The sequence below is a fragment of the Prunus mume genome, linkage group LG7 (genome assembly GCF_029339155.1).
Source record: "Prunus mume cultivar Tortuosa linkage group LG7, ASM2933915v1, whole genome shotgun sequence".
Lineage (NCBI taxonomy): Eukaryota > Viridiplantae > Streptophyta > Magnoliopsida > Rosales > Rosaceae > Prunus > Prunus mume.
The window spans coordinates 7096956-7109031 of record NC_142704.1 but is presented as its reverse complement, the minus strand read 5'-3'; the positions used below and the strand labels follow the sequence as shown (position 1 = coordinate 7109031).

The 12076-nt window shown below is 38.0% G+C and overlaps 3 protein-coding genes across 4 annotated transcripts; 2 read left to right on the top strand and 1 right to left on the bottom strand.

The window, feature by feature from the left end:
- Positions 1-961: 961 nt before the first annotated feature.
- LOC103338341 (putative pentatricopeptide repeat-containing protein At3g01580) lies at positions 962-4645 on the bottom strand. Its single transcript, XM_089041432.1, has 3 exons — positions 1751-4645; positions 1507-1616; positions 962-1352 (listed from the first exon to the last, which is right to left on the bottom strand). Exon 1 carries the CDS (start codon positions 4504-4506, stop codon positions 1969-1971), a length of 2538 nt encoding a protein of 845 aa, XP_088897558.1. The 5' UTR covers positions 4507-4645; the 3' UTR covers positions 962-1352; positions 1507-1616; positions 1751-1968.
- Positions 4646-4666: 21 nt separating this feature from the next.
- LOC103338342 (uncharacterized) lies at positions 4667-7488 on the top strand. 2 transcript variants are annotated; one of them, XM_008241540.2, is made up of 10 exons: positions 4667-4824; positions 4904-4978; positions 5085-5171; positions 5269-5325; positions 5428-5520; positions 6100-6172; positions 6320-6395; positions 6537-6627; positions 6931-7054; positions 7172-7488. In XM_008241540.2, the coding sequence occupies exons 1-10, from the start codon at positions 4774-4776 to the stop codon at positions 7174-7176; spliced, it is 732 nt and encodes a 243-aa protein (XP_008239762.1). In that variant the 5' UTR covers positions 4667-4773; the 3' UTR covers positions 7177-7488. The 2 variants fall into 2 exon arrangements, with proteins under 2 accessions (XP_008239762.1, XP_088897559.1); XM_089041433.1 differs by lacking the exon at positions 7172-7488 and having other exon boundaries at positions 6931-7059.
- A 2779-nt stretch (positions 7489-10267) lies between these two features.
- Positions 10268-11931, top strand: LOC103338374 (transcription factor WER-like). The gene is made up of 3 exons (XM_008241571.3): positions 10268-10578; positions 10663-10792; positions 11389-11931. The coding sequence occupies exons 1-3, from the start codon at positions 10461-10463 to the stop codon at positions 11834-11836; spliced, it is 696 nt and encodes a 231-aa protein (XP_008239793.3). The 5' UTR covers positions 10268-10460; the 3' UTR covers positions 11837-11931.
- The last annotated feature ends 145 nt before the right edge of the window (positions 11932-12076 follow it).

Here is a 12076-nt window from a genome sequence, read left to right as displayed (position 1 = left end):
GTTTGCTGTCAAGATCCCAGGTTTGCATTGAGAGAAACTTTCATACAACAGGGATAACACTTTTTGCTATCCCCGATCAGTAACACGATAATACATAAGATAACTTTCCCATGTGTCATTGCGTTATTAGGCGATGATAGCAAAACAGTGCTATCCCCATTATAAGTAAATTTTTTATAGTTTGCATCCGCCAACTGCAAAAGGGCAGAAAGTGATAAGATTTGTGAGGGCAAATCTACACCTCTTGTATAGTTTCTCAAGAAAAAATAGCTAAGATTTATGAACCTAAAGCCACGCCACCATGAAACTCCAACTCATACTGCTAGCTGTGATTTGCTCTCCATCACAACAGACAACTTAACATTACATTAAAGAGAGGTGGATAGTCAACTTTGGTGCCTTGGTTTTCATTGCATGCAGGAGTTCTTCTTCTTCTCTCTCTCTCTCTCTCTCTCTCTCTCTCTTCCTTTTTTTAAGAGGGCTTGACATCATTTTGGTGACAATGTGTTATACAGCATTAAACTATTTGGAAATGATTTGAATTTGACATAAAAAAGTTGTGAAATTAGGTATTGGGTATGTGCCTAGGTTGATGTTGTGTTACATCCAATCCTGCCAGGTGTTTAGGTTAGACAAGATTTGAAAATTAATCTTTGGTGGGTCAATCGCTCTCTATGGTTGGGGGGTATACCATTGAAGTCAGTGTGGGCCTCTCCCACCCCAGCAGTAGGGTGGGGGTATGTCTCTTCCTTTGTCTCCAGGCAATTCCTCTGTGTACTGGTCCTACTGGAGATTGTCACGACCGGTTATAACTTTGATTTTTTCAGGCTTATGTTTCTCGGTCCATGCTTCTGTTTCTTATAAAACTATGGCCAAGTACTTAAAAAGTGTATTTTAAATGGCTTCCAGAACACATTGGTATCTGTGGGCTGCACCTTTCCAATCTGCGGTCTGCACATGATGACAACTTAACTGCTTAACAATTGTCATTGATAATTTTATATGCACAGTAAAGTACACTTCACCTAATGACAAAGAATGCTTGATGCTCTATGTACAATGTTGCAGGTGATTTGTTTAATTTGCCATCCCTCCGGTGGCTGGGAACACACATCAAAGTTTTCACATAAATAAACGCATTCTTGAGAATTTTTGGAAAATCAATCTCATAAACACCCAATTCAGAAAACTATTTCAGCTCCAAAAGGCTGCACTAGATCTTTAGGAACAAGTCTTCAACCCACAGGTTAGGATGTACCATCACTAGCCACTCCAATTGAGAAAGCATCAACCACTGCCATAGAGGTTGAGAAACACCTAACATGAAGCAACAATGAGAACTGAACGCTGCCCTGCAGTTGAAGCAAATAGACTTGTTACCGGTTCTTGAACTCCAATCTATTAACTAAGATGCAACTCAAGTTTCAAGCTTTCAACTGAGAGATCTCCTTCAACTTCCCCTCCCACATCCCCTACTCGATCCCACAAAAGAAAGAAAACTTTTACCTTGTTTCCTCAGCACATGGTTCATTTCATTTCCATCTCTTCTCAGTTTGCTGAACCATAACATAATTGGATGGCGTGGCGCCACTTGCAGCAACTGGCCAAACTGCTGGCTGCAAAACAATGTCACCAAACACCCACTTAGAGACCAGACTCAAGCATCCTTGAGAAAGTAAAAAAAATTTCCTACAATCTTTGGGATCATAACGTTTTTTGTTTAAAAATACAATTAAATCCTAAAACTTACTCTGGAAATGCTCCCAAAATAGAGGCCAATCGGTTGCAAAGATAGATGAATGGCTCTCACTAATAATTTCATTGCTGGAATGTAGGCCATTGAATGGGAATTATCTCAATCCTCCTCAATCACTTCAAACAGTAAATCGGTTCCTCTCTATTAAAAGCAACTTGGGTTAACAATTGACTGAGAATCATCCGATCATCATTTCCGTTGAAACTTTTTGGTTATTCTTTCTTACTTGCCACTGAATACAGCAGATTGTCGTCTTTAAATGATACAAGATTTTCATTACTAACCTCATCAAGCCCAACACTTACAGTCAATGGTTGAGGAATATATCCTGCCTTCTTTATTTCACTTGTTAAACTTTCAATTATTGTATATATCTCGTCGGACTGATTATGAGACTGATCACCTGCAGTAAATATGTGAACATTACTATCCACTTCAATCCAACTACAGCCAGGCGTCTTCTTGAGTCCCATGCCTCTAATATCTGATCTAATCCTAGTAACTTCATTCCATTTCCCATAATCTTCATACAAGTTTGCAAGAAGGGTACGGTAACCGATACTAGTAGGATCAAGTTCAAAGATATGATCAGCTACAATTTCTGCCAGGCTTTCATCACCATGAATTTTGCATGATCCGAGCAATGATCCCCATATACGATCATCTGGGACACAAGGCATTGTCAAAATAATATCATATGCATGGCTAAGATGCCCAGCTCGGCCTAAAAGATCAACCATGCAGGTGTACTGTTCAAGTTGAGGTTCAATTTTGTAATCTTGAACCATACGTTTAAAATATTTCAATCCCTCTTCAACCCTCCCTGCATGACTGCATGCAGACAATAGAGCTGTAAAAGTGGCATGGTCAGACTTCATTCCTGCTGCTTCCATTCTTTCAAATAAACCAAATGTTTCATCCGCATGGCCATGCATTCCTAACCCCAAAAGAATTGAATTCCATGATACTTCATTTCTTTCAGGCATTTTCTCAAATATAGCCCATGAGCTACTTATGTCTCCACATTTTGCATAAGTAGTTATTAGAGAATTGCTCACAAGAATATTGGACTCAAAGTCTTTTCGTAAAAGGTAACCATGAACCTCCTTGCACAACATCATGACTGACAACTGAGCACAAACTGACAGAATACTTGCAATTGTCACAGCATTGGGTCTAAATTTTTCAAATTGCATGTCAAGGAACGCCTTTAAAGCTTCATCTAGATACTCATTCTGAGTATATCCAGATATCAAGGCATTCCATGATACCAAATCTCTAGCTTGTAGTCTATAAAAGACTTTATGAGCTGACTCGATGTCTTTGCATTTAGCATACATATCAACCAAGGCACCACCAACAAAAACATCTGAATCAAACCCCAATTTTACTACTAGTCCATGGATTTCCATGCCTCTAGTCTTAGTAGTCAAGGAAGAACAGGCTCGTAGAACAGCCAAGATTATGACAGAATCGACAAATCCATATTCTAATATATAGTTATGGAACAGGTTCAACGCCTCATCAGGACGACTACTTTGAGCAAAATTTGAGATGATAGCTCCCCACATGACCACGTTACGATTTAGAGATCTTTGGAAGATTTCAAGACCAGCCTTACGATCACCGCATTTAAAATACATGTCCATGAGAGCAGTTTCAACTCTAGCATCATTGTTCAATTGAATGCCAAAACAGAATTTATGCATTTGCCTTCCGAATGCTAAATCCAACATCTGAGAGCACAAAACTATAACGGCAACCATTGTGGAAGTATCTGGTGACAACCCAATTGACAACATCGCTAGGAAAACCTCCACTGCGTGTGACAAACACCCATTAGAGACATAACCCGAGATCATCACATTCCATATGACTGGATTCCCTCTGATCGACTCTTCATTAATAATGCTCCTAAAAACATATTCCGCATTCTTCACATCCCCACATTTCATGTACATATCGATTAACCCACTAACCAAGAACTGATCAGTATCTATCTCCCTTTTCACAACAAACCCATGAAGTTCTCTTCCATGAACTAAAGACTGAACTGAAGAGCAGGACGTGAGAGCTGAAAGGCAAGCTACCCGATTCGGTAACACCCAGTGATCATGGATCATTCGACTAAACATTCTCAACGAACCCATGTAATCTCCCGAATGACAGAGGCCAGATATCATTGTATTCCATGAAACCAAATCCCTCTTACACATTTTCTCAAACATCTGAACTGCATCCTCAATTGCTCCGCATTTCCAATAAACACCCAAAAGAGAATTGACATCATAAACATCATCTAAAACTCCTAATTTCAACACATGCCCATGAATCTCCCTAGCCTTGCCTACATCAGAAAGCCCCCCAAAGGCCTTAATCAAACACGGAAAGAATCGAAATTCCTCAACAGGCAAACCAAATTCAAGCATTTTAACATAAATCGTTATTGCATCTTCGCAATTCCCATCCTCCACATACTCCTTAATCAGCTGACCAGCCGACAAAACTTCGTCTTGGGAAGAATCCCTCGAAAGCCCGCATCCCAAAATTGATTTCCGAGATGGGTTTTGCAGGAATTGTACTTTAGAACAAAAAGTATGAAACTTGGAGCTAAAAGATACCAGGCAAGGCTTACTTGCACCCCTGAGCTTGTACTGTAATGCCTCGGATGGTCTTAACGGGTTGTGCTGGTGCAGGCCATGACCGTAAGTATGAACCGAGTAGAAGTCTAGTGGTCTAGCAACTGCCATTCTCTCTGGTCCCAAGGTCTCAGAAACCTCACCGGACCTGAAGAAACACTTCCACGAGAACGAGGACTCAAACTGAAAATGTTATCCTGGGCGAAACGATGTCGTGCAAAGGCGGGGAATTTGATGTGAACTGTACGTAAATACGGCGTCGTTGTTATTTAGGGCTTATAATTGGTTATTGAATGACTTAAATACCCTTCGCGGGACAATCTTGCCGCTACGTTGTCTTCTTCCTTCTACTCAAAGCTCGCACGATTCCGTAATTGAATGGCAGAAAAAGCGACCGGTTCGCCGGCGAGCTTCGTCGACCAATCAGTAGTAAGAATTTCTCTTCCTATTTTCCCTCCGGTAATTGTTTCTTTTTCGTTTATGTGATTTTCAATTTCTTGTTGTTTAGGTTCCAGGCGATGTGGTTCTTGACCTCACCAGCATGGCTAACCAGACCATCAAGCTCGGCGGGGGTCTTCGCCAGGCTCTCTCTCTCTCTCTCTCTCTCTCTCTGTGGTGACTGTAAGGACACATATGGCTGTCAATATCTCCATTATATACTTTTTTAAATTAAAAATTAAAAATTTCAGGATTGTGATGCAATAACTGCGATGAAGGCTGGGACTTTGAAGTTTTCAAAGCCAAACAAATATTGGGTCGAAACCTCTCAGAAAAGGGTATGCGTGTTTCCCTCCACATTCACTATTTTAAAAACAAAAATCTTTCATTTGTTTTTCATGTACGTTGAAATTTCAATTTTGGTGGTTTGTGCAGTATGTGCCTTGTGCGGGGGACTCTGTTCTTGGAATTGTGGCGGACTCTAAAGCAGATGTAAGAGCTTGAATGTGTCCTTATTGCATTAGGTGATTATTGGTTCATTGGTGCCAGCTTCTTGCTCATGAATTTGTTTTGTTTTTCCTTGTTTGGGTTTAGAATTTTCTGGTGGACATCAAAGGACCTACAATTGCATTTTTGCCTGTGCTTGCTTTCGAAGGAGGAACCAGGAGAAACGTACCAAAGTTTGAGGTTTGTGTACGTTTAAATTGCGCCTATATATTTATTGCCATGGTGCTCATGTCTTGAAAATGTATACTGGAAACATGAGTATATGAAGAAAAAACTAAAGCATCGTTATCATTGCTTTCTTGTCCTAAACATCAATGAAACAACTGTCATTATCTCTCTGCAATGCGCCTATGCAGCCTTATCTACTAGACCAGTTTTACTCCCAAGAAAAAAAGTTATTTATATATATGAGGGAGATTTAGGGAGCTTTTATGAGCTTTAAGTTTGTCTTGATCTTATTATTGGTGACTGGTTCTAACTTCCTGCAACTTAAATGATCTTCAAAGTCATGTCAAAGAAAATGTGTGAAAATGGTTCTATAAATTATTTGAAAGACATAGCCTTTACGACAAATTTTCCGAAAATAGATTTTTTGTTTTGGGGGGAGAGGGTGGGGAAGGAACACGTCTGTATTGAGACGTATTAATTTCATTGTTGTAATTTTGGTCCTTTGCATGATAGCTATTTATTATCTTTTAACTTCAAATTTAGTTTTTTTTGTGTGCAATCCTTTACCATGGCTAATCAGTTACTTGACAGGTGGGTACATTGCTTTATGTCCGGGTAGTGAAGGCAAACCCTGGCATGAATCCTGAGTTATCATGCATTGATGGTTGGTTTTCTATCTTTTCTTTTTCATTTTGGGACATGCTTTATTTGTCAATACGTGTGCCTTGTGTTTTAGCTCTTGTAAATGTTGCTTCATTGGATTTCTGTGATTATTTCTTGACTATGATTGAAATTTTTGTGTAATCTCTAGCCAGTGGAAAAGCAGCAGAGTATGGTCCCCTTAAGGGTGGCTACATGTTTGAATGTTCAACTGGCCTTCCAAGAATGTGAGATATAGTTCCCCTTGCTATGATATGTAAGAAGTGCTTAGGCAATAGATACTGCTGTTGTCTAAGCACATGGTCAATGCATAAAACAGAGGGTTTTCTTTCTTCAATTTTAAAATTAACCAGTCATCCGGTTTTCAGGCTGCTGAGCTCACCAAGATGTCCAGTTCTGGAGGCGCTTGGGAAGAATATTTCCTTTGAAACAGCAATTGGTTTAAACGGCCGTGTTTGGGTATACTTCTTAACAGCCTTTTTCAATTTTATTTTTGTAAAAATTATTATTTCTTAATTGGGTGTAAACAGTTCCTTGTATCTTCGTTGTAGCTAATTTCTTTTCTTTCACCATCAATGGAAAAACCTATTCAAACTAAGATCATTGCTTGCTCAGCCTGATTTCCCTTTATTGGGTCTTGGCTGAACGTAATTCTCAGTGGGGACATTTTCATTGTCGTAGACTTGTTTTCTAGAACTCCTTTTCTATTTGAAACATAATTCCTTCTAATACCAATTGTTTTAAATTCTTCTTAACTTCCAGGTCAATGCTGGTTCACCATCTACGGTGATCGTTGTTGCTAATGCAATTATGAATGCAGAATCTCTGAGTGGCGTGCAGCAGAGAATTATGGTGGATAAACTTATTCAGAATTTGAAGTTATCAAGTTAGTCCATCACGTTATGATTCAAACTCCTATCTTAATTGTCTGCATGTTTCTATATCATTTTGTTTTGACTCTGTTATGATATGAAACTAACTTTCTTTTATGCTTTTTGTGTAGCATGACAATTCAAGAAGGGCAAGCATTGTAGCTGTCAAACTCGGCCTGTTACACAGAAGACGTTTTTTCATGAAGGTTAAAGAAGACACCGGAATCCAGTGATCACAATCTCATATGCTAAAATGATATTTAGGATGAGCCTTCTAAACCAGTAGAGATGTCTAGGAACTATGTCTTAACTCCAAATTTTGTTAATTAGCTTTATAGCTTAGAAGTATACTGTTTATTTAAGCGGCGGATTTCATCATGTAAATTGAGAATGTGCCTATGTATTTTGAATTCACAAATGCAATTCGACTTGTGCCACATTATTCAAATGTTACAGCGTACAAAGCTACAATGAAACTCTTGTTTCTTTACCCCAGGTTCAATGTGACAACACACTGCTGACTAGCGATGTACAGCATCATGTGCCTGAATTTGGGTCAGAGAACTATACTATAGATGTTGAAACCCGTACTTGGGTTCCACTATAATTTGCTGTTTTGACGACAAAGCCACTGTTTTTGTGTCAGTTTGGCAGCTGATTAACAAGCTCGAAAGCAAGTTATATACTCCCACCATAGCTTGATAACGGGTCTATTAGTGGTTGTATACAATCATGTACATATCTTTATCAGCGGTTGTATACAATTATGTACATATCTCTCTCATCACATTACTGGCTGTGGACCAATACAATCACGTAATGATAGAGACATAAACATAGTTGTATACATCCGATTCTACCAAAGATTTACCACATTCTGAATCATGTTGCTTATTACTTTGTGCTCAGCTAGTCCACTATCAAGATTCTCAGGGCTTTTGCTGCACTGGTAAAAATTTGGAGATGAGAGGAAAATGATCACGGACTGGTTCAGCAATGGATCAATCCAGTCCACAAACGTGGCAAACAGAGAGAAGCTCCACCATTTTCTGAATGATGCATTAAATGCAACTGCTTCACTCACATGTATGTAAAAAGGTCACAGTGATTATGGACCTTTGGTAAATTGCTAGTCTCATATTGATTGCTGTTTTTGTTGTATTTAGGTTCCGAAGGTTCTCACTGTGCCTGTAGCCCACAAAGACAGTGATTCATAATTAAGCTTCCAAAAGTACAAACCCCAGTTTGTGAAGTCTCACTCTCACTCAGACCAAAACTGGATCTTGCAATGCCTTCCTGATTTTCTGTATCTGATCACTCTGTCATTTTCTTATTTTTTAAATTTGATTGCAGAGATTTCTGCTGACTTATAATGGCTTAGTTGAAACTTGAAAGCTGGTTGATTTTCAGATTATTTTCTGAAAAGTACCAACTTGGTCAAAGAGGTCATCATTTATATAATTATATTGCTTGCATACATGTGAAACTTTCAATTCAATTGTAAGAAGTCTATTGGAAATGGGGGAAAACAAAAACCTAGTTTCTTGTAACTACAGAGAAATTCTTATGTGGATCTCTCTGTTTTGTACCAGAAAAATATATGATGGTTTGATTATTTTCACTTTCAGTGGTTCAGCTCAGATGATCAGAGGCTAGCTACTTCTCCTGGAAAATAGAATAACTAGGAGCTATTAATTATATATCAGCTGGCTTGAAATTCCATGCTGTGATTCTTCAATTATTATACATATATATTCTCACTCACATCTATTCATTCAAAGGTCATAGATTCACAGGCCTACTGGCTTGGTATGTTGTAAGTTGCATACAAATTGATGCCTGATAAGATCATGCAGCAGACTAACTTATTCAACTCAAATTGTGAATAACTAGCTTCAGACCCAAACACACAGCCCCACTCTCTCTCTCTCTCTCTCTCTCTCCCCACGGGAATTTTTGGGTGAGAAAGAAACAAAATCCAATGATTCAAGTAGTCTCTCAGACTTATAAAAGAAGCTTGCAAATCACAGATTCATTGGATTATACCTAGAGATTTGTGCATGCTGCGAATATAACAAAACCAAGATATATAAAGATTCTTTTATCAGTTTTTCTTAAGAACAAAGGTTGTGAAATGAATTTCAATCGATGATATGAAAAGAGACTCTACATGGTAGGTTGATCTGCAACGAACAATAGATGTGGGCATCATCAGCACGTGCTAAAAGACTCTCTGCAATCTTTGTCTTCTTATTAGACCAATGTGTGTCACATTGGTTTTGTTCCTGTGTCACAGTGGGTGTGAACACAATAGCTACCATAGAATTTATGTGCATTGCCTTCATCTTCAGGGTAGGCAACAAAATTAATATACCTTGAATTTTTTTGTAATTATTTGACCCAGAATCTTTAGTTTGAATGACTTTTTCATTCTGTTTCTGTCATACATGTGTTTGAGCAAAAGCAGATTGCTTGCTCTTTGTTTGAAGTGGTTTGGGGCAAAAGCAGAGTCTACAAAACTTGTGAACAGAAATCACCACCACTGTGCATGAGCAAGTTATTAAAAATCAATTATAAGATGTTAAAGCTCAATAAGATTAATCATAATGCATATTGTATACCTTGTTGTTATTATTGCATTGGGGAGTTTTTTTTCTTTTCCTTAATGATGAATGGATATCTTAACAATATCATGTTGGCCACATTAACTTTCTTGTCATTTGTTCATTATGAGAAAGCTTAGAAACTTGATGATGAGATGATGGGTTCCATCAGAAACTGAATTATGAGCTTAGCCGACCTAACTTAATTAAGCTGCATATTAAGTTTAATTTCATGATCATCATGTGCCCAGGGGGCCAAGGTGAGAGAGAGAGATAGAGAGAGAGAGAGGCTGGAGCTGACAATGATGGGATCCATTCCATAATGATATGTAAGCGTTAGGGTAACAGACAAACAATGGTCGTCTGCTACAATTAGCTAGCTTTTTTTCTGTCCATATATATATATATATAACATTATTTTCGTGTGCAATTAAAGTTGTATGATATATATTACGACATTATATGACAGCAGTAGATAGTGCCAAGCAAAAGCATTGCTTATGCCTGCAGATAATGAAATTAGATAGCCACCCACACACATTATATATCACTCCCTCCCAAGTCCCAACACTAGCTTTTTATCTATATATAGTTTCACACCTATATATATATATATTTTTATTTATTTATTTTATATATAAACCACCATGTATTAGTATGAGTATTTCATCCACAAAAAAACCACCACATTGAGTAGACTTCCAATTGAATCCCCAAGTAGCTTTTCCTCTTTTCCTCTCTCTGTCTTCTCTCTCTATCTCTCTCTCTCAAGAGTCTTGCTTGCTTGCTTGGTTGTGCTTTACTAACAAGAACAAGAATGGAAGGTGGGAATGAGTATAAGAAAGGTCTTTGGACAGTGGAGGAGGACAGAATTCTAATGGATTATATAAGGGTGCATGGAAAAGGGAAGTGGAATCGTGTTAATAAAGTCACAGGTACTTGGCAATTCAGCAGAATGCATGCTTTCTTCTTCTATTTCTTTTTCTGCAACTAAGTTGTGAATTATTGATGTGGTGTAGGATTGAAGAGGGGTGGCAAAAGCTGCAGGTTAAGGTGGATGAATTATCTGAGCCCAAGTGTGAAGAGAGGTGACTTCTCTGAGGAAGAAGATGACCTTATCATTCGACTCCATAACCTCCTTGGAAACAGGTTCCTCCATCTCCTTCTTCAAAATCAATATCTCCATATAAGATTCTCAAAAGATATTGATGGTCTTTTATTAATTCAATGTGAACAAGCTGCAATTTTTTTTTTTTTATTTGGTTTCAACAAGATATGAATCTTAAAATCAATATCCTTAGCATAAAGCATTTAGTTCTACTTTTCTGCATGATTAACTTGCTTCTTCTGTCTTCTTTCCTGCCAAATTTTACCATGCCTGTTGAACTCTGGTATAACCATCCCTGTTAAATATTCTTTCTTTCTTGGCGTTTCATTGCTTTCAAGCCCCAACAACAAATACTGGGCAGCCAGTGACCACTCTAATTAAATTTCATGCATTATTGCTATGCTATAGTAGCTAGTACATGTACAAAGTTATTAATACTAGACAACTATAGTTGCATTAATTCCTATTGTACCCTTCTAGTTTTTACTGCTGACATTGATGTGTGCATTTACATATTAATTATCTACCATGCAATATTTAACCTACCAAAGAAAATAAAAAGAAAAAAGCTCTGCTGTAGCAGTCTTAGCTGATATATTATTGATCTCAATTTTGTTACATGTTCTTTCTTAATTAGGTGGTCTTTGATAGCTGGACGTGTTCCTGGGAGAACTGACAACCAAGTCAAGAACCATTGGAACACTCATTTGAGCAAGAAGCTCAGTGTGAATTCGAAGAAGGGAAAGGCGAAAGCCAAGACTTGTTTAGGCTCAAAACAAGTGAAGGGGAGCTTCTGTACGGCCTCAGAGTCAAACTCTGAGCAGCAGCCTCAACCCAATTCCAATTCCAATATTGGTGATCATGAAGCTGCATCTGCTGCTGGGTTTGATGATAAATTGATGATGATCAAAGACAACATTGGCTCTAAAAGTGGGGTTGGTTTTAGTGGCATATGGGAGGCGATGATGAACAACAATAATTATGACAGCTCCTTTTGGTTTTACAATGATGACCTTAATCTAAATAGCCCTTATTATTTATTGGACCCTAGTCTAGATGATCACCATTACCCTCTTCAATTTTGAATTTGTTTCTGATGGCTTGCAGACTTTTAACATTTTGTATATATTGTCTCTCTATCATCACTGATTAATAATCTAATCTAATATTTTTGGTTAAATACTTCTCATATCTGATATATACTTACCAATTGATATTATGCATTGTACTATGAATGCCTGCTTAATCATATAAACCTAATCAAGCCCAACTAATCCAGATGATGGAGGCAGTTGGGTTGATTTAAAGTAAGGGGTTAAATCAAT